At 38.2% G+C, this 27,383-nt stretch overlaps 1 protein-coding gene across 1 annotated transcript in view; it reads right to left on the bottom strand.

Moving 5' to 3' along the window:
• Positions 1-14,173, bottom strand: part of angpt1 (angiopoietin 1) — a 69,346-nt gene extending 55,173 nt beyond the window's left edge. Inside the window, exon 1 of the mRNA XM_084130583.1 lies at positions 13,355-14,173. Within this exon, the coding sequence (XP_083986709.1) occupies positions 13,355-13,693 (339 nt within the window). The 5' untranslated portion in view covers positions 13,694-14,173. The remainder of the gene's footprint in view (positions 1-13,354) is intronic.
• Positions 14,174-27,383: the final 13,210 nt, after the last annotated feature.

Below are 27,383 nucleotides of genomic sequence, written 5' to 3' on the forward strand. Positions count from 1 at the left end.
CATGACTTAACTAAAAAAAAATGTTAGGAAACTTGTTGCCTTAAAATTATTATGTAAATAAGATATTAAGTAATGTGGTATAAAGTAATCCAAATTCAGTCATGTGGAATTGTCAAGTTCACGTAACTTAATCATCTTTTCACTTAAGCATCAAGTTTATTTACTTGATTAATTTTAAGGTAACGGGTCAACTAAATTTTTTTAAGTTAGTGAACTGAACACTTATCTGGCCCTTTGATTCCCCCGGGGCCCTAAGAGGAGGCTTACCTCACTTATTGCTAACGTCCCGCTGGATATAGAGAACAACTCCCTGTGGAGCGACTTTGTGGAACTTTGCAGACCACTTTCATGCTCAAACAGCAACATTGTAAAACATCATAATAGGTTGTCTTTATGTCAATGATGTAATTTAACCATAGAAAGGAATTACAACTGCAAGCTCTCGTCCAGCATGGCCCGTTTGCACGTACTCTGGATGCTTCTCGGCCAGAACAACAGTCTCTCACATCGAAAGTTGGCCATGGCGCACGGATTGCCTCATTTCAGACAGTGGGCAAGGGTGAGGCCTCATGGTGCCTCTGTCCTGATCCTTTATAAAAAGACATCAGCAGAACCGGTCCCAGTGGGGAATTACACAGACAGCTAGTGCCGAACTCAAAACAGAAAGCTAGCAGTGTTTTTGGGTACAAATTGGATGGAAGGCATTTTATCTGCCCTGTTGAGCTTGGCATGGAGTGTATCTGCTCATATAACAGATGTGTTTGCTGTGGAAATGCTGTATGAATGTGCTCACTGCAATTTGACACATGGTAAACTAGAAAATTTACAGCATTTTAACACAATGTACTGGCAGTTCTGAGAGGCGTCATGTGGCTGCCAAGGTATTTAGGCAAATGTGAAAGAAGACATGCTGAACTTGGTTGTCGGTTTGTAATTCCAAACATAATAACTAAGTTAATCACAAGAAAACCAAACAGACAATCCTCTGCTGTCTCGGAGATATCCCAGCAAATCACACAGAGACAAGATGGGGGACTTTATTTTTAGCAGAAAGGATAATTCTGAAGACTTGAACAAAGTGTAATAAATTGTATTATAATTATTTATTTATCTTTATTTATTTACTTTAATGTATTTGTATTATATTTTATATTGTATTATATATTATATTAATATATTAAATTAATTAAAATCGAATATATATGTAGTTAATCTGGTTCATTTTATTTATTTTTATTTATTTTTTGGCAAGTAGAAGTTCTGAATGGCCGGTAACTTAAAAATTTAGTAGCCAAATTGGTCGGTGAGTGAAAAAGTACATTTCAATTATTCAAAAGTAATACATATTATTCAAAAATAATGCATTAAAATTAAAATATATATAAAAAAGTAAAGTACATTACATTAAAAGTAAAAAGTAAAATAACATTTTAAAAGCAATATATATATATATATATATATGTATTTTTTTTTTTTTTTTTTACAACATTTAGTTATGCATAGGCCTAAAAATATTTTGATAAATATCCAATTTTCCCCTTCTTTCCCCCTGGATTTTCTGTTTTTGGCATAATTTTTGATGGGGACAAAACCATGGCATAGCAATGGTCTGATAACTCATTTATTTGTTTTATCTATAAAAGTGCATAAAATTGTGCATGCAGAAAGAGAAATGCATCAAAAAAGAGAAAACAGGCCAGATGACAGGCTCTTACGGACGGCCCGGCACAGACGGGGACTTGCTGCCTCGCTCATGGGATTGTGTTGTCACACTATTCAACGCTGTATAATTCAGAGGCCTCTTTTGTGTCTGTGCAAGTTGTTTTGTGGCCGAGCAGAGGGAGGGAAGAGGGGAGAAGAAAGGATACGAAAATAGAGTGACGGGAGGAAAGTGTGAGGGAGTAAGAGAAAGACTTCTGCATTGGTAGACAAGACTATAAATAAGTTGTATAAGAGAAAACGATTAAAACCAGATCTATCCACGCAAGCCTCATGCTCTTAAACAGCTATTAGTGTGTCTGTGTGTATGTTGCTTGATGAGATGAGCACAGGAACAGATCTGTAAATGACATGCCTGTGTCAAAACGCTGATACACAGAAAATCAGTCTTATAGACACAAGCCAGAGATCCATTCATACACACGCACACACACTCTTCACTCAGTAATGCATTTTCCTCATGCATTTTAAGAGGAGTGCAGAACAAGATGGCTTCCTGCCAATGTCTGATGGTTGACATCTACGCTTTTAATATTCTTTTATCTCGACTGACTTTAAGTTTTGTTGAATTATTGACCTCATGAAATGGCCTGAATAGCAGAGTTTTCTCTTGACATTTCCTGTTGAAAAGGTTGTCCATCTTTTTTAAATACCCAACAGGCTTTACACTAGGGCTGGGCGATATGGCAAAACATATTATCACGGTATTTATTTCCATATCATTCATTACCGATATGTATCACAATATTCATTTACCATTAACAGGGAAGGAAATGGGGAAGGAAACCTTGAGACCATTGTGCATGGTGATACTTGTTAAAAATGCCAGATTACACTTTTAAATTTAAAGTCCCCCTGTGATGAAAATCCAGCTTTTAATGTTGTTTATATGTCTACAGTATGTGGTGTTTTTAATATGCTTTAAGACAAACCATGTGTAAATTCATAAGTCAATACCATTGCTGAGTATTTTGTCCTTAAAACTGCAGTGAATCAAAGACAGTCTCAAAAACATGGTTTGAAAATGCTAGACCGTCCTATTTGACAACTCGGTTCCACCTTCGCAGATTTCGAGGAATACAGCCTCTGAATGGAAACCAGCTAATATCTATTTCATCCCAAGAGGTGATTAAAATGCACTGTGAACTTCTGAGTCAAGACCTTACCTATGCACTTAGTGTTTTAAAGTGCCTCCATCACAAGGGTAATTGAACGTAAATTACACAGAGTTACTACTTCTTGAGGCCATAGCTGTTTTCCCTCTCTGATGGCATAATGTGGAACGATCTTTGACCCGCTACTATTAACCACTGGTTCAGGTTGCTTTCAGATTGATGAGAGTGAGGGAGGAGGTGAGCGGCTTTATATCGCCGTCTTCAGCAATTATACACAGGCCGTCCTGACAGACACACGGTTGGTACGAGGTGGAATGTGAGAAGCTGGACGAGGCCCAGACATGAGGCCCAGACGAGAGGCCCAGACGAGAGGCCCAGATGAGAGGCCGACACGAGGGCCTGACACAAGGCCCAGACGAGGCCTAGACACGAGGCCCAGACACGAGGCCTAGACAAGGCCCAGACACGGGGCCCAAACACAAGGCCCAGACACGGGGCCCAAACACAAGGCCCACACGAGGCCCAGACACGAGGCCCAGACGCGAGGCCCAGACGCGAGGCCCAGACACGAGGCCCAGACGAGGCCTAGACACGAGGCCCAGACACGAGGCCTAGACAAGGCCCAGACACGGGGCCCAAACACAAGGCCCAGACACGGGGCCCAAACACAAGGCCCAGACACGGGGCCCAAACACAAGGCCCAGACACGGGGCCCAAACACAAGGCCCACACGAGGCCCAGACGCGAGGCCCAGACGAAGCCCAGACGCGAGGCCCAGACACGAGGCCTAGACAAGGTCCAGACACGGGGCCCAAACACAAGGCCCAGACACGGGGCCCAAACACAAGGCCCACACGAGGCCCAGACGCGAGGCCCAGACGAAGCCCAGACGCGAGGCCCAGACGCGAGGCCCAGACGCGAGGCCCAGACACGAGGCTCAGACGAGGCCCAGACGTGAGGCCCAGACGAAGCCCCAGACGTGAGACCCAGACGAAGCCCCAGACATGAGGCGCAGATGCGAGGCCCAGACACGAGGCCCAGACGGGGCCCAGACATGATGCTGGCCATGGTTCAGACGAGACCCAGAGGGGCTGAGGGTGTCACGTCGTTTGTGGCTGAAAACCACTAAACCACAACGCAGACATAATATCCAAACACATGCTGCTTAGGTATGAGACAACCGTTTGTTTCTTGTGCCTCCATTAAAAACAGTTATTGAAAATCAGGACTTGATGATAACATAGAAAACGTCTGCAAAATGCTGCTACTCTGCAAAGAATTTTTTAAAGGATTAGTTCAATCCCAAAATTCTGTTATCAGTTAATCACCTCTATGTCGTTTCAAACTCCTGTGAAACACAAAAAGAGAAATTTAAAGAATTCTGCTGGTGGATTTTTTTCCATGCAAACACACTGAATGGGAACTGAACCTTCAAAAAGGCCTGCTTTCTCTTTTTTTTATACATTTTTCTGCATGCACAATTGCATGTACTTTTATAGATAACACTAATAAATGAGTTATCAGACCATTGCTACACCATTGTTTTTTCCCCATCGAAAATTATGGCAAAAACAAAATCACGGTGGAAAGAAGGGGAAAATTTTATATTTATCAACATGTTTTATAGGCTAATGCACCATTGAAGTATCATAAAAGTGGTGCACTGCAAAAAAAAAAGATTTTCTTCCTCAGTATTTCTGTCTTGTTTTCCGGTACAAAAATGTAAACGATCTAAAATCAAGATACATTTACTGGAGAAGCAAAACGATTTGAGATATTAAGTATTGTTTTCTGAAAATATCATTGTGCTTAAAACAAAAACAAATATCTGTCAGTGGAGTCAGAAAAAAATAATCTAGTTTTTCCTTTGAATTTAATTTTATATATCTGACTCCACTGACATATATGTGTTCTTGTTTTAAACACAAATTCTCTTCATTTCTGGTGCTTTTCCCCCCAGAAAACTATGCTTAATATCTTAAGTAATTTTGCTTCTCCAGTAAATGTATCTTGATTTAAGACTTTTTAGATATTTTAAATGAAAAGCAAGACAACATATTAAGCAAAAAAAAAAAAAAAAAAAAAAAAACATTTTTACAGTGTGTCGGGAACAGACTGAAATTTAAGTTGATATATAACTCATTTACACGTTCATTATAGACGTAGAGATGTCTAATTCCTGAACTGATCCTTTTTGAGTCTGTTCTTTTCAATGAATCAGTTGATTCAGTTCACAAAACCAATCTGAATGATTCATTTATGGACATTTTTGAACAATTTATGAGTTCAGCTCTGAATAAATGATTCAGTCATGTTAACAGCTCACTTAAATCGCAGTGTGTTTCTAACACAATAATTTGGTATGCTTTCAGAATAATCCAAACAAGTCGTATGGACCACAAATACTGTTTCAAAGTCTATTTTCCCATGGGCATGAAAAAGAAACCCCTACTAGTTCAGTTCTCCTTTTGTGTTTCACAGAAGAAAGCCATACAGGTTTAAAATGTAAAAAAAAAAAAAAAAAAATGTCATGTGTGCTTATGTTTTTATTATGTTTTTAATAATGTAACGAATTTCAACTTAAGTTATACAAAATTCAACTACTGTATGCAAGATTTTTTTTCAAATTACTTGAACAGAAAATTTGATTAAACTAAATTTAAGGCACCATCTGAACAGAACAGAACTGATAGATGAAGTGTCGCTTTGAGGTTTGAAAACAACTATAAACTATCTGACAGTTTAAGACCAGTTGAAGACCTCGGCTAAGCTTGCAGACCAATATATTGTTTTAATGGAGAACATAATGCAAGATTGGCGTCAAGATTGGAGATCATTAAAAAATATCAGTGAAAAAAAACCCTGATAAAACAAACTACTCCTCGAGTTCTGGCAGGGAGAGGCAAGACCTGTGGCTCGAATACAGCACAAGTGTTACAAAAACCTTCATGTGAGAATGATAAGAGAAAATATAACTCATCCAAATACTCTGCTTCACACACACACACACATTTTTGATTTCCCGTTCTTTCTCGAGTCTGTCCTCTGTGCTTTCCCACAGGGAGGGCAACATTAACGCTCATTACTTATCTCCCTCTCTTTATTCCACAGTTTTGCAGTTCGGCACAAGAGTCATCCATAGCACTCTTTCATCCACAAATCTGATGCTTTGATTTGATTTCATGGAAAAGCTGATGTATTTAAACACTATTAAAGCTGAAATATTGGCTAACAGGGACCGGAGAAGACTTCTCTCTTGAGTTTATTAGTGTCAGAAGGTTCTGATTATAACGAATGAGTGGATAAAATAGGAAAGGAAATATACCGATGTACTTTGTATCAATGTGTATTTAAGATATGATATGCGTTTAGGATTATGCTACATTTAGAACATTTTCAATTATTCAAACTGTTGAATTGCATTTCTAAAATGAATGAGGAGCCAAACCTAACTGGAATATGGAAAAACATCTCGTGATTTCTGAAATCACACACTTGCATTTCAAAATCTTATTACGTTTAATGTCAAAGACCCAAGGTTAATCATACAAAGTTAAAAAGAAGAAAATCTCAGAGTAAGGAGAAAAGAAAAAGCTCAGGTTTGAAAGATGTCCATGTCTATTTCTGGTTCAAAACAAATTGAACAAAAGTTATATTTTAATAAAAGAATTAAAGTGATATTTTTTAATGCCAACAGTAACAGCGTTTTCAAAAGAAAATACTCCAGGGCAACACAAATGCCAAAAGATACAACAAAATATTCTCATTTTTATTCAGCACACATTCACTTTTAGCCTGAGGAATTTCCCCCCCAAAAGCCCAAAACACCTAACGTAAATAAAATGACAATTAAATTCACATTAATCCTGAAGCGAGCTGCACCAGAGGACGATTTATTAAAGTCACAGACTGAAATCTGAGCGCTTAAATACATTAGGCTGCCTACAGTGAGGCGGGAGAGAGTTTACAAAATTAGGAAGACGTTAAGTGGCGTATTGGTTTGAGTTTCAGGGTGTAGATTTCAGGAAGTTTCCCTGTTTTTTATCAAACAGACATGGCAGAGTGAGCTTAATGACCCAGGTGAAATACAGCTTGGGGAAAATTGCTTTAAAAATAGCATGGATCATCAAGACAGACTAAATTATTTTTTGCTGCAAAAAATATATATATTTTTTTTAAATATATTTTTTAAGGTGTTCACTTGTGGTTTCACCTCTCACAGGTATTAAAGAGGACTTTAGTGTGTAATTTTAATGTTTGAGCATGAAGAAGCTCTGCAAAGATCCAAGATTATTCTCTATATCAGTGTAAGTGTTTCTGAACTCCTGAAACGCCTCCATTGTAGTCTTGAGTTTCTTCCGGGAACGAACACGTCACAATATTCCTCATTATAATAATTCATACGCAGAATAAAGGGGCGGGGCCTGGTTGAGTTAGTTAGTAGTGTGTTAAACTGGCGGTTATGGTAAGGGGCGGGACATTTCCCAAACACACTCGAAGCGCTCGACCAATCACAACACACCGCTCCAGCCGACCAATCAGAGCACAGTGTGCTTTTCAGAAGGAGGGGCTTCATAGAGACAGGAAGTAAACAGAGCGTTACTGACAGACTGGGAAGAGAGGAGCTGCAACAATGGAGAATATGAGGAAAATAATCAACATTCAAGCAGGAAATTCTGTCCTAGCAGAGTCTGAAAACAACATCAAGACTTTAAAAATGCGCCTAATATGACCTCTTTAAAATTGAAGCAGTGACGTCTCTCTGTGCTGCTCAGATAAATGTGGCACAGTTGCGTGTAAAAGCTATGAAACAGGAAGGAAGAGCTTTTTGGTCAGTTAAATGAATGTTCATCCAGCTTGTTGCTTTTGGCTGCTTCCATCAGCAAAACAAACTCTGATACAAAGGAAGTCACCCTTAAAATAGCTCAGCCCTGCTTGGGCTTCATAGACACGCTGTGTGGCCGAGTGAGGGTTCAGTCTTCATGAATACCATCAGTGACGGAAACCCTCTCGAGCGTCGGGATTAACCTCTCCGCTTTACTCTAGTCGAGGGTCGAGCAGAACAATGGTGAATTTCACAGGGCCTGGGTTCGAATGTGTGCTTCTAAATCTAAAGTGCTGCTTGGCAAGACGCACTATCCTCAGAAACATGAGCTCGGAAAAAGTTCTCTTTGAACACGCAGTGTGAAGATCCATCACTTCCAGTCCCCTGACCACTCGCACATGTGACATGGCAGAAGCTTGAGCTTTTTCCAAAATGGACCTCGAGCCCTACTGACAGACTGAATTCCTTTAAATAGGCCATTTATGCCCTTTTCAAAGTCCAGAACAGTTTTTCCTGCTTGAATGTTGATTATTTTCCTCATATTCTCCATTGTTGCGGCTCCTCTCTTCCCAGTCTGTCAGTAACGCTCTGTTTACTTCCTGTCTCTATGAAGCCCCTCCTTCTGAAAAGCACACTGTGCTCTGATTGGTCGGCTGGAGCAGTGTGTTGTGATTGGTCGAGCGCTTCGAGTGTGTTTGGGAAATGTCCCGCCCCTTACCATAACCGCCAGTTTAACACACTACTAACTAACTCAACCAGGCCCCGCCCCTTTATTCTGCGCATTAATTATTTAAATGAGGAATACTGTGACATGTTCGTTCCCGGAAGAAACTCAGGAGTTTCAGGAGTTCAGAAACACTGACACTGATTTGGTCTTTATAAATGTCTTTCCAGATCAACTTAATGCATCCTTGCTGAATAAAAGTATTAATTTCTTTCAAAGCAAAGTTGACTTTGATTATATGAAGAAGAACGGCCAGAAGATTGTGTTTCACAGAAGAAGGAAAGTCCTACGGGATTGGAATGACATGAGGTTGAGAAATGATTAGATATCCAAGGAACTGGATAATACCCTTCTCTCAAATTTAAAAGCATCCCTTCATGATACCCCTGATAGTTTAAGTATTTGAGATTAGCTAGCAACGTCCACAAGAGGCTAGTTTCCTGTAACAAATGATTAAAGATCACAGTCAATCCACAACAGTATCCATGCCTGCTTCTGGGATAATCCCTGGACAAACAGAAGCCACCTTTGACTGGACAGGAATGTTATCGGGATACGCTCTTCCCCCGTCCCAGATGAATTCCTCAGTAAACGAATGATCGACCCCACACAGACCCTCCACACCTCAGCAACACTCACTATCTGCAGTCTTTCATCAGCCGAGGCTCGAGCGCGATCGAGAAGCGCTCCTCAGTCACGGCTCGCTGGATGAAGACAGATAGAGCAGCGAAGACACTTCATCTTCTGTCTGATGAAATATGTTAAATGCATCCTCATGTTCCTCGAGCACAATTATCCTGAATGAGAACTGCACCTCAATCTACTAGAGCAAGCTTTTCGGTGACACTTTACAATCAGGTTTCATTTGTTAACATTAGTTAATGTATTAAGGCGAGACACCCCAGGTGAATAGAGTAAAAAAAAAATCTACTAAATATCACCATACTTCACCAGTTGATTGATTGCATTTATAATAGCAAAATAAAATTGTATTAAAAGTTTCCTGAAATGTTATGATTAAATATGCAAATGAGGTGTCGTCTAATTTGCATACATTTCTAGAAGTCGAATTTTCACCATTTTTTTAGGAATAAAATGTTGTATAAAATCAGGAAAATTATATATGAACAAACCCCTTTGTGAAAACCTTCAGAATATAGATAAGAATAAAACTGTAAAGTTTGGTGTGTGTAAGAGATATTAGATATTAGAGAAAACGGCCTTTAAAGATTTATACTGTGATTGAAATCTACAGATGCAAATAGATAAAGTGCTCTAAAAGATACAGTTAAAAGTGTATTTCGGATGTTTTATGTCCACTAAACACTTTATGAGAAGCCAAAAAGCCCATAATCTCAAAATTGACAGATGCACGAACAATCTTTCCTTAACTAACATGAACTAACCATGAGCAATACATTTGTTGTTACAGTATTTATTAAAGTTTGTTAATGTTAGTTCATAAAAATACAGCTGTTCTTTGTTAGTTGACAGCTAAATGTTAACAAATACAACCTTTGATTTGAATAAATGTTGAAATTAACATTAACTAAGATTGATAAATGCTGTTGAAATATTGTTCATTCTTAGTTCATGTTAACTAATGTAGTTTAATAATGTTAACTAATGAACCTTATTGTAAAGTGTTGCTTTTCTTCTTCTACCCGTCCTGTTATATTTCAATGTGACTTAAGTAGAGCTACCGAACAAGACAACTTCTCTCCGCCATGATCTATTAACATCGTCTAATCGACGCTATGTTTTTTCCAGCTTAAAGTACATCAGTGAGGAGGAAAAGTGGCATTACTAATGTTAGCAGATGTGCTTATACTCCTTTCACTATATTTTATGATAAGCCAGTTACTCACTGGTGTAGAATTCAGACTGTATGAACTGCCAAACGGCTTTCTTATGAACTCTTGACACACTAAAATGTTCAAGTACGTCTTTTGATAGCATGCATGTCCTGGTAAAAAGGCTTTTTATTTTTCTTGCTTTCATGCTTTTGTTTTTTAACCATTGCAGCATAATATTATTTCAGCTGAAATGCAGCCAAAAGAGATTTCGTATTCATAAGTGTCTGGAAATACTAATCTGTAGCTGTTTTACATCCATCAGCATAATTAAGTTGGACGGCGCAGCAAAATGAAGAAGAGAATGGAAATGCTGAGAAAAGCACGTGGGATTTGATCGTTTGGAAGGAACGCTTTAGATCAATTATGATTCTGTTCATGTTGCAGCCATAACTCCTGCTTGAAAACATCATGCTAGATTATTGTTTTAAAAAGGACTGGGCCACCCAATCTATCATTACATAACATTGAGTCATCACGTCAATTCAACAACGAGCAGAGCATAAAACAGGTTACACTGTATGTATGTATGTATATATATATATATATATATATATATATATATATATATATATATATACACCCTTCATTTAATCCATCATATTTTAAAAGTGCGGTTTGTTTTATGAAAATAACCAGATGGATTCTAATCTCAGACACTCGCATGTTCCCAATATTGATAAATATGAGTGTGTTTTAGTTATAGTTTGTTTGTTTAATGAAACTGACGAAGACAATGTTAGATTAGTTTGCAATGCCAAGAAACGTTTGCTTGTTTCTGTAGGTGTTTCTGCTTTAGAAGCAATTATCATTAATAATTTGTTGACTGGCCGGTCTAGTCAACCCATTATAATTGAACTATAATTATAATTATAGCGAAATAAAAATTAAATAACGTAGTAATTTAAATTATCATCAGCGTTTTATCTATTATACAGGAATGTATAAAATTACTACACAAATGCATGCAGCTATCTAAACAAATTACACTATTTTAAAATAAATAAATAAATCTACAAGTGAGGTCCAAATGTCTGAGACCACTAATGATAAAAACGTTTTAATTTTTATCTTTTTTAATCATTTACATATTTATTTTAATAAATGTAATAACATTAATTTGGTCTCAGCTTTCTGGACATTTAATAAATATGATTATTACTGTTATTATCATGGTAACACTTTACAATAAAGTTCATTAGTTAACATTAGTTAATGTATTAACTAACATAAACTAACAATGAGCAAAACATTTGTTACAGTATTTATTAATCTTTGTTAATGTTAATAAAAATACAGCTGTTCATTGTTTGTTCATGTTAGTTCACAGCGCATTGACTAATGTTCACAAATACAACCTTTGATTTTAATAATGCATTAGTAAATGTTGAAATTAATATTACCTAAGATTAATAAATGCTAAAGAAGTATTGTTCATTCTTAGTTCATGTTAACTAAGGTAGTTAACTAATGAACCTTATTGTATTGTTAATATTATTATTATTCAATTCAATTCAATTCACATTTATTTGTATAGTCCACATTACAATTTAGAGTGATCTGTTATCAGAGGTAACTGTCTAAGTTATGTATTTCAGAAATGTACATATACAAATCAGAGTTAGCTAAAATGTATTAATTTAAACAATGTAATAATGGCAGAAACAATGAGCTCATTGAAGTAATGAATACGTGTTTGTTTACAAAAAGTACTCATTATGTTTTAATCAAATATAGTCATTAGTCATTTAGTGTATGTAAAAATATTTTTGTTCCCATCAAATATAATTCCCATCAACTTTGCTTCAAGGTTATGAAAAACAAAAGCAAAACCCTCTCGATCATGTGTTACGGAGTGTTGAACAAGCTGACGCTTTTAGAAAGCATTAGACAGTGTTCTGTTCTCTGGCAGGACAGCTAAAGTTAAAGTTAAAGTTTAGCCCATGACTGAAGATCCTCCTCGCTCTTCCTTCAAACGCTCCCGGGGGTCCGGCTGACTTCCGGCTGACTTCCGGTCATTAAAGAGACAGCGCATCGACTGCCATCTGTGTGACTGACAGCTCGACGTGTGGAGTCCATCTGAACATCTGAACATCTGTGAAAGCCGCCAGACGCCGGTGGAGCGAGACACTCCCGAGCACAGCGACCGTGTTGATGTAAATCAGCTTTCTGACAGCTAAAGTGCCCAGCGTAATGCTTTTAATAAGACGGGTCTGTTATTGTAAAAGCTCGTTCTCTGCCTTGTTGCAAAACCCGCAGTGCAGTGACCATAAAACCCGTCCTCACAATCTGCCATCTGAACATCGGCCAAGAGCGCAGCGCAGAGAAAACATCTGAGAAGCTTCACTGTTGTCTAAACAACTCTAGACGACGATCGAGCGGCCGAAGTGCTGAGCGTCAGGAAGAAGCGCTGATCCATGTCGGATTTACACTCGTAAACACTTCTGACAGAGACACAGAACGATAGAATGATAGACAGAACGATAGAACTATAGACAGATAGATGAATAGATAGATAGACGGAATGATAGATGTAATGATAAAACGACAGATAGATAGATAGATAGATAGATAGATAGATAGATAGATAGATAGATAGATAGATAGATGGATAGACAGATAGATAGAAGATAGATGGATGGATGGATGGATGGATGGATGGATGGATGGATGGATGGATGGATGGATGGATGGATGGATGGATAGATAGATAGATAGATAGATAGATAGATAGATAGATAGATAGATAGATAGATAGATAGATAGAAGATGGATGGATGGATGGATGGATAGCCAGACAGACAGAGCGATAGATGGACTCTATATTTAAAAGTGCTATCTAAAATGTATTCAATTTTGAGGGTTAACATGTAAAAACATACAATTTTATTTATTTTTCTTCAAAAAAAATAAAAATGTAAGCAAAGAATATCTGTGAGCTGTGCCTGTAATCGTCTCACCGCTGCTTTAGACTTTAACTTTAGTTCTGACTCGCACATCCAAACTCTGAGTCTTCACACACCAAGCTCTACTCTTTAAACACACTGTATTAACACACTCCTCTTTCCTCTCCATGAATAACAGAGTTTAATCGCGCGCACAGATGCCGATCCCTCACCTTCTGCAGCCACTGTGTGTAGTTCTCCATGACGTGCTCCAGCTGCTGGATCTTCTGGCTGGAGAACTCGTCCTCGGCTTGAGGAGCGTCTCGCTGGAGAGCGTTGGCGTTGTACGCCGTTCCCGTTTTAAACTCTCGACAAGCTCCCGCGTCGTTCTCCGGGAGGATGAAGGTGTAACTGCACTGTCCGTGTTGGATCCGGTGGTGTTTCCGACTGCTGTTGCTTTTCCCCGTGGAGCTTCTGAGTCCTTCCTCTGCTCCTCGTCTCTGATCGGCTCCAGCACAGTCTGAGAGAGCCAGCAGCGCTGCCAGACACACACACCGCCACACACACCACATGGCCGGAGCTGGAGGAGTGTGTTCAAGGGTTCGCTCGGGTCCTGCAGTCCGGAGTCAGGTGGAGTCAGTGCGAGGAGAGATGTTCACGTCTCTGGACCGGTGCCTGGAGGTCATTATTGATCCGGTCACCTGCTCAAAACACTCTAATAGTCACAGTTCTTGGGGAAAACTGAAGCTTTGAGAAACTGTGTGTGAAACGCAGTCATGAAGAACGCATGAAGATGTGGTCTGGAGCTGTCAGACCTCCCCTGGCGCTCTCTGTGTTTGCTCTGTGTGTGTGACCGTGCGACTCAATGACTTTGCTCTGGGTTTCTAGCATGCTCTGCGCCGGCCCCTCGCAGTGACTGGAGAGGAATGTGTGCGTGTACGTGTGTGTGTGCGTGTGTGTGAGAGAGAGAGAGAGAGAGAGAGAGAGAGAGAAAAGGAAAGTGAAGCGTAGCGGGACCCCAGCGAAGAGGATGTTCTCAGTGCTTGAGGATCGTTTTACAAGCGTTCTGACCCTGTGTTTGTGTAGTAGCCCTGCCTCCTGTAACACACACACACGCACACACACAGACATGCACCCACGCACACACACAGACACGCACACACACACACACACACACGCACGCACACACACAGACAGACACAGACACACACACACATTTAGTGGACAGCAGATCAACTTTTACACTATATTTTCACAATAGATTTGGTTGCATTAAAGGGATAGATCACACGGAATTGTTATCATTTATGCATTCGCATGTTTTCCATAGTATGATTTTTTTTCCCCATAAAACACAAAAAGAGAAGTTTAGCAGAAATGTCCATTGCCTTAAAATAAAAGTGAATTATGACCATAGCTGTCAAAGTATTTTCAGAGATTAAACACTCATTCTGAAAAGTTTTCATTCTGAACTCATATAAAGCTAAGATGTGGAATATAGAAGTGATGGTAACATGGATTGTTTTATATAGAAAGTGCAGCGTGAACATTTTTCAAAACTTTAGTTTTGTGTTTTATAGAAGTCAGGTTTCAGTAAAAATAACTGAAAAATACTGTAAAAAATAAATGATGGATGGGTGGGTGGATAGAACTATACATATAGAAAGATAAATAGACAGAAAGAGAGAGAGAGAGAGAGAGAGAGAGAGAGGGAGAGAGAGAGAGAGAGAGAGAGAGAAAGGAGAGAGAGAGAGAGAGAGAGAGAGAGAGAGATACAGTAGATAGATACAGTAGACAGACAGATGGATGGATGGATGGATGGATGGATGGATGGATGGATGGATGGATGGATGGATGGATGGATGGATAGATAGATAGATAGATAGATAGATAGATAGATAGATCAACACATGGAATGTGACATTGTGAAACTCTGCTCCAATCAGAAACACAAGCCTGTATTTCACGGCATCAACCTCTTGTTTACATAAAAACAAACTGAGCCCAGAACTGATTCTTCCAGAACCGAGTCCAGAACTGAGTCCAGACCCGAGTCCAGACCCGAGTCCAGAACTGAGTCCAGAACCGAGTCCAGACCCGAGTCCAGAACTGAGTCCAGAACCGAGTCCAGACCCGAGTCCAGACCCGAGTCCAGAACCGAGTCCAGAACCGAGTCCAGACCCGAGTCCAGAACTGAGTCCAGAACCGAGTCCAGAACCGAGTCCAGAACTGAGTGTAGAACTGTCCTGATGGAGGTGCTTCATCATCAGAGGAGAAGCGGAGCAGCCGTCGTTTATACTGACCCTGGATCAGCTTTCCCCATTCAGACTCCAACCAACTATTGTGAGATAAACACAAAGAGCTGCTCTCAAACCGCAACCCAACAGTTGGCAGGAGACTGTGCTTGGAGACAGGAGGTCAAAGGTCAAGTTCCAATTAAAGCCCCTCACCCCCTACTATGGCAACCTAGCTGGCAGATGAAGACCGAACGCTCTTTACTACACTGAGTATGAGACAATGACTCAGTAATCCTCCTCCTCTTCCTCGCGGTTGCAGGCGCCCCAAGATAACGAGCTCAGAATAACACTGAGTCGTCTTAACTTAAAAAGCATGGGTAAACATTTCTCTGAAATCTGACGCCACACCCCCGTATCTAAACTATAGCGTCTGTTTCAGAACCATATAAGCAGCTAAATAAATGAATTTCAGATTAGAATGATAACTGTTAAAAAAAATGATCAAATATAGTAAATTTAGAACTACTTTTATCTGGTGACCCAAAAATGGGTCGCAGACAGCAGAGAAAAACAAGGCCAAATATGATGAAAAAATAAGTCATATGCATCCTTAGTCAATTATTTTAAAACATATTAATATATAATCATTATATAATAGTGTTATAATCGTCGGCTATATGACACTCATGGAAATATCAATAAACGTACCGTTTGATTGTCTAAAATGAAGCACTGATGAAGAAGAACTCCAGCTTTAGTTTCCCACTGAATCATGTTTACAGTGTAGCAGGTCAAGACTTCAAAGACCAGCATGATGAACACTACGTGATCCGGCGTTTACTCAAGTTTTCGGGGAAATGCACAAACCGTGCATATATACACCGTCATAATTGGTTTGTGTAATCTACACACCAAAGTCTTGGCGGGAATGTAAACATAGAACACGCTGCGAGAAAACAAACACTTTATTCATGTTGCCGGATTTAACCGCTTACACTCCTAATGTTTTCAGCACACACCACAAAATATATAATATCCCAACTGACAAAAGTATGTTCTAAAACGTTCTCTTTAAGTTTTGAAAACGCTATTTCTCCTCACACAAATGATTCCATTTCATCATTCTTCAAACATTATTTGAACGTTACTTGTTCTCTGAACATTCCGAAACAAGTAGTTACATTTAAAAAAACGTTAGACGAACATTAGAAACGTTATGAGGACATGATAAAGACCAGATTTTTTTAAACAAATGTTCTATTAACGTTACTGTAAGAACGTGTGTTCACAACTTTGAGAAAACCTTTCCGGAACGTTCCCTGTTCGCTGGGATTGTTCTTTAAGCCTTTATTGCACACTGAAGATCTTTAAATGATAAAGGATGATTAAATGTGTAGAAGGATAGATGGATGGATGGATGGATGGATAGATAGATAGATAATATTTAGATAGATAGATAGATAATATATAGATAGATAGATAGATAATATATAGATAGATAGATAACGCAGAAAACGCCACAGACAACACTGAGAGCGTGAACGTGTGGAGCTCTCGCTCGTCTCCACGGCTCTCCTGCGGCCAGACTCCGGCTAAACATTTACTCACAGGGGCTTTTCTGTCGGTGACGGAGCTGAACTGATGCCAGGACTTATTCATCCATTTCACTGGATCATTAACAAACACTGATGTGTCACACAGACGCATTCTTCCGTCTTCAATGGACCAGTTCAACCCGTCCACAACCCAGTTCAACAGAGAGGGGGAAAACACACTCGCACTAAAGCCTCTCCACGTCTCATTCATCTCTCCTGACGGCACATCAAGCCCGGCGAGATCAACACTCACAATAGAAAGAGGAATTTCAATGGCGGCTGCACATTCTGAATGTTTTCTAACCATCTTACTTCACAAATCCAGTGGAGATCAAAGATGCACAAGTGGCTCTGAGTGTTTAAAGTGCAAAAAATGCTTTTCTTAGTATTCTTGTCTTGTTTCCAGTCCAAATCTGTAAACATTCTTAAAACAAGATGCATTTACTAGATGCCATAAGATATTATGTATTGTTTTCTTGGGAAATAAATCAAAATGAAGTGAGTTGTTGCTTAAAACGAGCAAAATGATCTGCCAATGGCGTAAAAATAATCTTAATTCAAACAGAAACCAGATCATTTCTCTGACCCCATTGGCAGATTGCTCATTTGAGCAACAACTCACTTAATATTGATTTATTTCCCCAGAAAACAAGACATAATATCTTATGGCATCCAGTAAATGCACCTTGTTTTAAGAAGTTTTAGATATTTGGACTGGAATCAAGACAAGAATACTAAGTAAGAAAAGCATTTTTGTAGAGTGGAGAGAAACGAACTGGACTGCACAAAGAATGAAAGAAACGACGGGAGGGGGAAAGAGTTTATCGTAGAGAAGAGAAAGACATGTTTAGTCTGCTTTCTCGCACCTCAGTCTAATACTTCAGGACACATGGTTTGATTGACAGCTGGTTGTGGCACATGATGATGTCATGGTCTGAATGAATGACATCAGCAGTTATTAGACTCAAACTCCTGCTCGTCTCCGGTCGGATCTCTTGGGCAAAACCAACGGATCAGACGGAGGTCTGGGATTGTCAAAGCAACCCTCTGTCTGCTGAAGTTCATGTCAAGTTTAGGGAATGTGCGCTCTTGTACCTGTCAATCAAATGCTGTCCAGCACATCAGTGTTTATGGCACTGATTACAGTGTGCAGATGTGCAGATCAAACAACTGCAGCATTATTACTGGAAGGACAAGTATTTTATTAATGGAATCATGTCAGATTTTTTTTTTCTCATTTTCATTTTCATTTTCATAAGCATAAGCATTCCTTTCATTCTTCATCAACAGTGAAGCATGCAACCCATTCTGACATTCATAATAATCCAAGCTGACACGTGTCATATACAATGGAAAAATGTTTTTCTTGCTTAGTATTTTTGTCTTGTTTTCCAGTACAAATATCTAAACATTCTTAAATTAAGAAATATTTACTTGAGAAGCAGCATGACTGAAAAAAACATCAAAATGAAGCGAGTTTGTGATTAAAACATCAAAATGAAGCGAGTTTGTTGAGTCATAGTTTTCCCTTTATGAAGTTTATTTTTCTGACTCGTGTTTTAAGCACAAACTCACTTCATTTTGAGTGACTTATTTCTTTTTAGAAAACTTATGATAATTAATATTTTTTCTTCTCAAGTAAATGCATCTTGATTCAAAAAAATTTGATTTTTGTTAAAAGCACAAAAAAAAACTAAAAAACATTTTTTGCAGATTAAAGTCAGACTGAAAAGATCAGGAAAATCATTAACAATAAAGTTTCAGATCTGAATTGATGTATTTATCTGTCTTCCATCAGAAAGTTACCAATACCAACTAAACTACTGAAACAAGTGTTACCTGTAGTGGAAGAGCCTCTTCTCAATATTATTAACTCGTCTTTATCCTTAGGTCATGTTCCAAGAATATTCAAGTTGGCAGTTATAAAACCTCTCATTAAGAAACCACAATTAGATCATAATAACCTAGCAAATTATAGACCAATTTCAAATCTTCCATTTATGTCTAAAATTCTAGAAAAAGTGGTGTCCGCTCAACTGGGCTCTTTCTTACAAGAAAATGATATCTATGAAAAATTTCAGTCAGGATTCAGACCGCATCACAGCACTGAAACTGCGCTCGTTAAAATCACAAATGATTTACTTCTAGCTTCTGACCAAGGCTTTATCTCAATACTAGTTTTACTCGATCTTAGTGCTGCGTTCGACACTATAGATCACAAAATACTCTTAGACCGACTACAAAACTACACTGGTGTTCATGGACAGGCATTAAGCTGGTTTAGATCGTACTTATCAGACCGTTACCATTTTGTCTGCTTAAATGGGGAAAAATCGAAGATAACGTCAGTAAACTACGGTGTACCGCAAGGATCTGTGTTAGGCCCTCTGCTATTTTCAATATATATGCTACCACTTGGTAATATTATAAGAAAACATGGAATTAATTTCCACTGTTATGCTGATGACACTCAATTATATATTTCATCACGACCAGATGAAAACAATAAATTATCTAAATTAACAGAGTGTGTTAAAGATATAAAATACTGGATGACATGTAATTTTCTGCTATTAAATTCAGATAAAACGGAGGTATTACTTATTAGTCCAAAAAATAGCCTTATTAGCCCTTACAATACAACTTTAATTTAGAAGGGTGTCCTGTTACTTTATCCTCTACAGTAAAAGACCTGGGTGTTATATTAGACCGCAACTTGTCTTTTGAAAATCATATTTCATATGTTACAAGAACAGCCTTTTTCCACCTTAGAAACATTGCTAAGCTACGTAACATGCTATCTGTTTCTGATGCAGAAAAGTTAGTTCATGCATTCATGACCTCGAGACTAGATTACTGTAATGCTTTATTAGCAGGTTGTCCTGCATCCTCAATAAACAAGCTACAGTTAGTCCAAAATGCAGCCGCTAGAGTTCTTACTAGATCAAGAAAATATGATCATATAACACCAATTCTGTCGTCTCTACATTGGTTACCTATAAAGTTCCGTATCAATTACAAAGTATTACTACTGACCTATAAAGCCCTAAATGGTTTAGCTCCCGTGTATTTAACGGAACTTCTATCGCCCTACAATCCATCGCGCTCTTTAAGATCACTAAATTCGAGGCTTCTGGTCATTCCTAGGATATCTAAGTCCACTAAAGGAGGGAGGGCGTTTTCACATTTAGCTCCTAAACTCTGGAATGGCCTGCCTGATATTGTTCGAGGCTCAGACTCGCTGTCCCAGTTTAAAACTAGATTAAAGACGCATCTCTTTAGCCAAGCATTCACATAATACCTACCTTTTATACTACAGTTGAATCAGATTGAATGCATTAATATTACGAACAGCAGCTACGCTAATTATTTCCCATCTGCTTTTCTGTTGTTATCTCGGGACGCCAGTCCCGAGGTAAATACAGATCGTCAGCTCCAGTTTGTATCCAGCCTCTCATGGAAACTACAGATTCTCCAACACCCGTGCAGAGACGACTCGGCGCCTGTGAAGAGACGACTCGACGCTGGCGATATGTTTATGCCCTAAATCAATACATGATTAACTAACTGTATTTCTCTATGTACATTTCTGAAATGCACTTTCTGTAAAGCTGCTTTGAAACAATATGTATTGTGAAAAGCGCTATACAAATAAATTTGAATTGAATTGAATTGAATTGAAAGTTGCAGAAGTAGAGGACTTTCGTTTTAAAAGATTGCAATTTATTTAATAATAATAATAATAATCACTGTTAATATTAACAGTTACTCATTAGCATGCATATTACTAGGATATTGGCTGTATTTATAAAGCACAGATTAATGCCTTATTCTGGATGATAATACACTACATCTCTTAATCCTACTCAATACCTAAACTAACTTACTAACTATTAATAAGCAGTAATTAGGAGTTTACTGAGGCATAGGTTGTTAATTGGATAAAAGTGAGATTTGGACCCTAAAATCATATGCAGTTGCAAACTTTTTCATAACTACAGTACAAACTCATACATAATGTATTTTCAGAAATTAGTTATGCATACTGCATTGTAAAAATTATTCCATAATTATTCACCAACTTTATTTTGAGAGACATGGATGGAAACAATGTACTTTCTAGAATGGCATGAAAACGTTTCTGAAGTGAATGTGAAATAAATGCAAACAACCGTGAATTGGGGATTTGGAACTTAACCCTTCGTTTCCAGCAGATTTGATTTATCTTTATGTTTTAGCACCGCTGCCATTCTCCATGAATTTTCCTTCTTTTAAAACCTGACTTCTCCGTTTACTATTTCAGCCACAGGGGATTTATTTCTCATTACCTTTATAGTTTGTGATCGTTGTGAAATGCTAGATATGGTTTCACTGACAAATGAAAGCTTATAGGATTCCCATCTTCACTGCAGCAGTAAAACTTGACATTCCCCCAGAACACGCTGGAACAGAAGCTGCGTGTGTATCTTCTTCCTCATCCCAGCTGATGTACGATCCTCAGCTTTCGTAATCTCTCTGATCTAGTGCTTGCTGATGTTGGGCTCTTATCGGTCCAGGCCACGGGAGGATCTGCTCCTCATAAGAGTGTTTACACTGAATCTGGAACCATACTTCATCTTCACAGAACCTGCACGCACTGAGACATGGACTGCATGGGAAACATGGACAAAACCTCCGGAGATGAAGTTTCCACTGAGGGAAAGTTATTAGGAGAAGGTGAAGGTCATAATATCATTCTTGAGTCGCAATTTAAACCATTAATCTTTGAGTTCCAACTGCTAAAAACATTTGAATTTAATACATTTTTAAACACATTTAAAACGTTTTAGTTCCAACTGATAAAAACTGGTTACATTTGAATTTAATACATTTTTAAACACATTTAAAAAGTTTTAGTTCCAAATGCAAAAAAAAAAAAAAATGGTTACATTTAAATTTAATACATTTTTAAACACATTTGAAACTTTTTAGTTCCAACTGATAAAAACTGGTTTCATTTAAATTTAATAAATTTTTAATCACATTTGAAACTTGCAAGTGTTCATTTTGGATTTCTAATCTGTGCAACAAGTAAATGTCCTCAAATTCAAAATTGATACTGAAAAAACCTGTTTAATACAGTAGTTAATACTGTTAAATATATAGTTTTTGAAAGTAAAAAACAAACAAGTAATCTTAACTGTAAATTGATATTCCCAGATTTCACGGTGTGACACCTCACATTTTTCATTGAAATGTTTCTTATTGGTTAAATGCATTAGGGTTATACAGTATGTTACAGGAATATTCTAAAGGTAAAAAGCAATTTTACTAATTTACTAATTATTATTATTTCAATGAAACACAGTATTGGCCAAAGAGATAGAGTTCCGGAAGATATATTTGTTTTTAATGAGCCTACAAGTTTGATGGAGCCTGTAACATTAAATCCACTGGAGGCAAGTTTGCAGAACCCAAGTGCAGTTTAATGACACTCAAAACAGATCAAACATAAAACAAAGACTTGGTGTGGCGTTGCAAACATGCCTTCAAAAACGTGGACGTGGACGTGGACGTGGACGTGGACATGGACGTGGACGTGGACGTGGACGTGGTGCTTACCAACAGTGGGAACACGTACTTGACAAAGACACATGGCAAACATGAGGGCTTAAATACACGCAAGACTAATGACTGAACAAGACACACCTGTGCACAATGAACCAATGAACCAATCAGAACATGACACGTCACACAAGGGAATCACATGACAAGACAGTGACATGACTGACAAGAAACATGAAACAATAACCAAAACTAGACATTACAGAACCATTTTTTTAAATATTTTAAATATGTGAGAATAGCAACTAAGTTTAACAAACTGCATTAATATGTTAATCTGATGCCCTTTAAATGTGGTGCATCAGAACCAGTTTTTCTCATTTTATTAACAGTAAAACTAGAGATATGACAGGAAAAGATGATTCAGGACTGTATTCAAACCTGCAATTCCCACATGAGCACCAAAACTGAAGGTGTTTGGATCATTTATGCCAGCCTCTGAACTACAACACCAACATTACATTACGAATCAGGCCGTCTCCCTTCCCACAGTCACAGAATATATATATGGTGTAATGAAGGAAACATGCTGCGGTTTCTTCTGCGGTTTGAGTTGCTTCCATGCATCGGGTTTCCATAATCACACGCATTATCCGCTAATCAGCGCGCTCAGATCCCGGTGTGTGATACTCTGATGTTGGATGGAGGTCTGTCACTTCTCCACTTCACCTCCAGGGTAATGTGATCTCTCAGATGTGAAAGTAGCAGTGCGATTAAATGGCTCTGAATCACAGGTTGACACACATTCGTCTGCAAACACACTAGCTGACGCGTATCATGTGTGGGATCAGCTCGGGTTTGACGTCTGGAGAATCCCAGCTATCTTCTTACCAACTGATTTCACGTTGGCTTGCATGTTTGCATTCGGTTTGGTTACAACTCCGAACATGATGCCATTTGTCAAGGTGGATTTTCTGTGCATGGAAAGTTGCTTGTCATCTTGCACATGACATCATGCTGAATATACTTATATACTTTACATACAACATTTTCAATATCAGATCTACACACACGTGTGGCTGTTGAGAGCACATTACTCATACAATATGAAACACCCCAAACTGATACACCCTTTCTCATCACGAGGACCACTGTGACTCTATATGAGAGTTCCTGAACTATTATTACAAGAGAAATATTATTACAATTTAAAATAAATATATAGCAAAGTGTAATGCATTTCTGCGATCAAAGCTGAATTTTCAGCATCATTACTCCAGTCTTCAGTGTCACATGATCCTTCAGAAATCATTCTAATATGATGATTTGATGCTCAACAAACATTTATGATTATTATCAGTGATGAAAACTTGTGGTGCTTCAGATTTTTGTAGAGAATCATGATAAATTTTCAGATTTTTAGATCAAAAGACCAGCGTTTATTTGAAATAGAATCTTTTGTAACATCATAAATGTATTTATTGTCGCTTTTGATCTATTTAATGCATCTTTGCTGAATAAAAGTATTTCTTTAGAAGTAAAAAAAAGACTGAAAATGTTTGAACGGTAGTGTGCATTTACAAATCGTCGGTCCCAGTGTGGCAGTGTGTGTTTTTACTGTATATACAACGCATGCTTTTTTCTATACATATATAATTGGTCAAGTCATTCAGTCGGATTTGATTGTTGTAAATTGTGGTAATTATGGCAGGGTTTTGAAAGCTATATTGTTGTGTTTCACTGAAACAGGCCCAAACTTTCATTATACTACAGAATATGAATGGAGCCACATGAAAAATAGTGGAAAGTCAATAAACACACTCAAGTTAAACGTTATAAAACAAACTTTTAAGAGGCTCACCTACTCTAAAAATCATTAAGCAAGGATCATTTCAAACCCAAACACCTGGACTGTCAAAGCTTCAACACGGACGAGACAAACGGCCTCCGAAATCCTTAAGCTTCCATTACATCTTTATAAGATTTAAAAGTAAATATTTAGTTTTTAAAACCGGAAAACCGTGAGGCATTGTGGGAACAGGGAATGTGGCGATGGTCACATGCTGCATTTAGTTTCCTTTTTCTTCCCATTTCATTGGAAAGTTCGGAGCAAAATCTCAGTCTTAGAAAAAAAAGGTTCAATTTAGACAAAATATTAAAGACCCTTTACGTCAAAAAGGTTCTTTTTAAAAATAAATGATTGCATTATACTTGCATGTTTAAAGTTTTTTTTTTTTCTAGTTATAAAGTATGTTTACGAGCTGATTTAAAATTTAAAAAATAATTTAAAACGAAATTTATGAATTAGCTAAAAACAATGATCCCATGATAGGAACCCCTAAAAGTCTCTATATATGAAGCGCCTGACAAACCCTTTTAAGGCTCTATATAGAACTTCTAAGAGCGGATTAAAGCTAAGCTCAAATGGGACTTGAATCTGATTGTAATAAGATAATATGTCACAACTTGTCGTCTTCAAATTCTATGCTCACTGCTTTCTGTGGAATGATCTCAGATTGTTTTGCGCTGAAATATGTGGCTGAAGTATGACCATATCGCAGTATCATTCTCTGACATTTAATTGAACAGGAATTATTTCATTTGATTCCAGATGAAAAAGTCCGATTGTTTTTAACTCCATGCCCTGGAATGTCAAGCAACGTTGGAAACGTCACACAAATCACTTTCACACAGTCTCTCTGTATTTTGACGTGTCCTTGACACGGTAAGCTTTATTGTGCATTCTTTCAGGAAACTAAGATGATTCAATAGTTTTGTTTTTGGTTTCATTATTACCCCACCCAGATATCGACCCCATTCATAGAACGGGAAGGCTAAAGTTTGCATTAAAGGAATTTGTTTCATTTGCATCTTGTAGCCAATTGCAATTCCCACTGACCCCTCCAGCAGCAGAAAACGCCTGGTATTAACATGCGATTAGACAGAAAACACACACTTAAAATAAACTACACTTGTTTTAACCTGAACATTTTCTGTATTTATGTATTTATATGCCCTTTTACAAGTCTTGATGTTGTTTCAGGCTCTACTAGAACAGGTTTTCCTGCTTGAATGTTGATTATTTTTCCCATATTCTCCATTGTTGCAGCTCCTCTCTTCCCAGTCTGTCAGTAACGTTTAGGATTGTGTTTCCCGTACAACGATGTAATTCGCTGCTTAACTATCATAGTACGATGCATCGTTGAAGAAATCAACTAGCTATAGTCACGACTGTTTCCCAAAACCGTATAGTCACAAATTGGTCGTTCAACCACGTTGGTTAATGATGTCATGCGCGTGGTGGAGTAATAACAACTTTTAATGAATCTGTTTGAGATTGAATTCATGCTGAGATGTTTGAGATGTTTTGCTATAAATTACAGACATGACATCTGAGGAATATTTCTCATTTTGTTCTCAGTTATTTTGCTTTATTTCCAGATTCGATCATAGACTCGTTCTTACACTAGAGCTCGTTCACACATGCACACTCTTCAAAAACTACGCTTTAAATCACGACAAACTAAAAGACGTAAATGACATTTGTATGTATCCTAGATAAAAGATACAGATTGTACTGAATGTCAGCTTGCTTATTTTGCTCAAGATAAAGATTTATTAAGTCCACGTCATGCAAACAAGAAACTCTGCTTCTAACCGCAGGTCGAGATCCGTCGCTCAAACACACAACTCTACGATGATCTTTGCGAATGTTCGTTGGAACGATGTTTTCGGGAAACACCGACTTGTTAAACTGCTGATAACGACGGAACTTGTGACCATAGCTGGCTAACGATGCTTTCGGGAAACACACCCCTGATTAGTTCCTGTCTCTATGAAGCCCCTCCTTCTGAAAAGCACGCTGTGCTCTGATTGGTCAGCTGTTCTGAAGTGAAGTGAACTTCAAGTAGTAGGGAGTAGTGAACACTGCGTAGGGACCCGGTCAATCAGAACACCAGGATTGAGAACCATTGAATTAAAAAGTTTCATGGACGTTAAAGGTTCTAATTAATTAAAAATGCAAGTATTATACAATCATTTAAGACATTTCTTGTTATATATAGAATCTTTTTGGCATAAAGAGCTCTTTAAAATTGAGTCGAGAACCCTAGAGTTCTATATGGAACCCCATTGAACCTTTTGGTTTTTTTCTAATATAGTGACCGCCCTATAACCCTAACCCATTCCTGTATGAAACATGGTGCTTGCAACACCAAGGTCCCGGGTTTGATTTCCAAGGAATGCATGAACTGATACATGTATACAATATAAGCGGCTCTGGATAAATAATGCATTCAAAACTAAAGCCGATTTTCCTCCGTCAGGCCAAACCGTTCTCGGTTAGCCAACCATACTGAGAATCACCGGGCTGAGAACGGTGTGTAATCATGCAGTGCCGAACCAAATATAAATAAATAAAATAATATATTTGGAGTCGTTCCTTACCGTTCGGCCCGGCGGTGCAAAACTGGCTTCAGTTCCTCAGATATCAAACATTATATGTCAAGGCCACCCGCTCCACATCGCTGAGATTTCACCCCTGAAATCCAGAAATCCACATGAGACAGAGCCAAGAAAACCTTTCAAATACAATCCAACACAAAAGCTGTTAATCAAAAAGACATTTAATGAAGGGGCGGCCATACATTATGCATTGCATTACACAGCATTTCCCTGCAAGGCATTCTTCAGGAGAAAAAAACAGAATCAGAGCCAAGAAAACATGCTTTGTTTCTGGCCAAAAGGTAAAATCTCTGTAACAAATGGTAAGACTAACATCAGTTGGAAAATAAATAAATTTTCCAGTGAACGCTGCGCTGAGAGCCGGTTCATCCCTTGAGCCGTCATCCTTATTACTGTAGACATTTATAGACCCTTGCAAACTT

Source organism: Abramis brama (genome assembly GCF_963993115.1).
Source record: "Abramis brama genome assembly, chromosome: 12".
NCBI lineage: Eukaryota > Metazoa > Chordata > Actinopteri > Cypriniformes > Leuciscidae > Abramis > Abramis brama.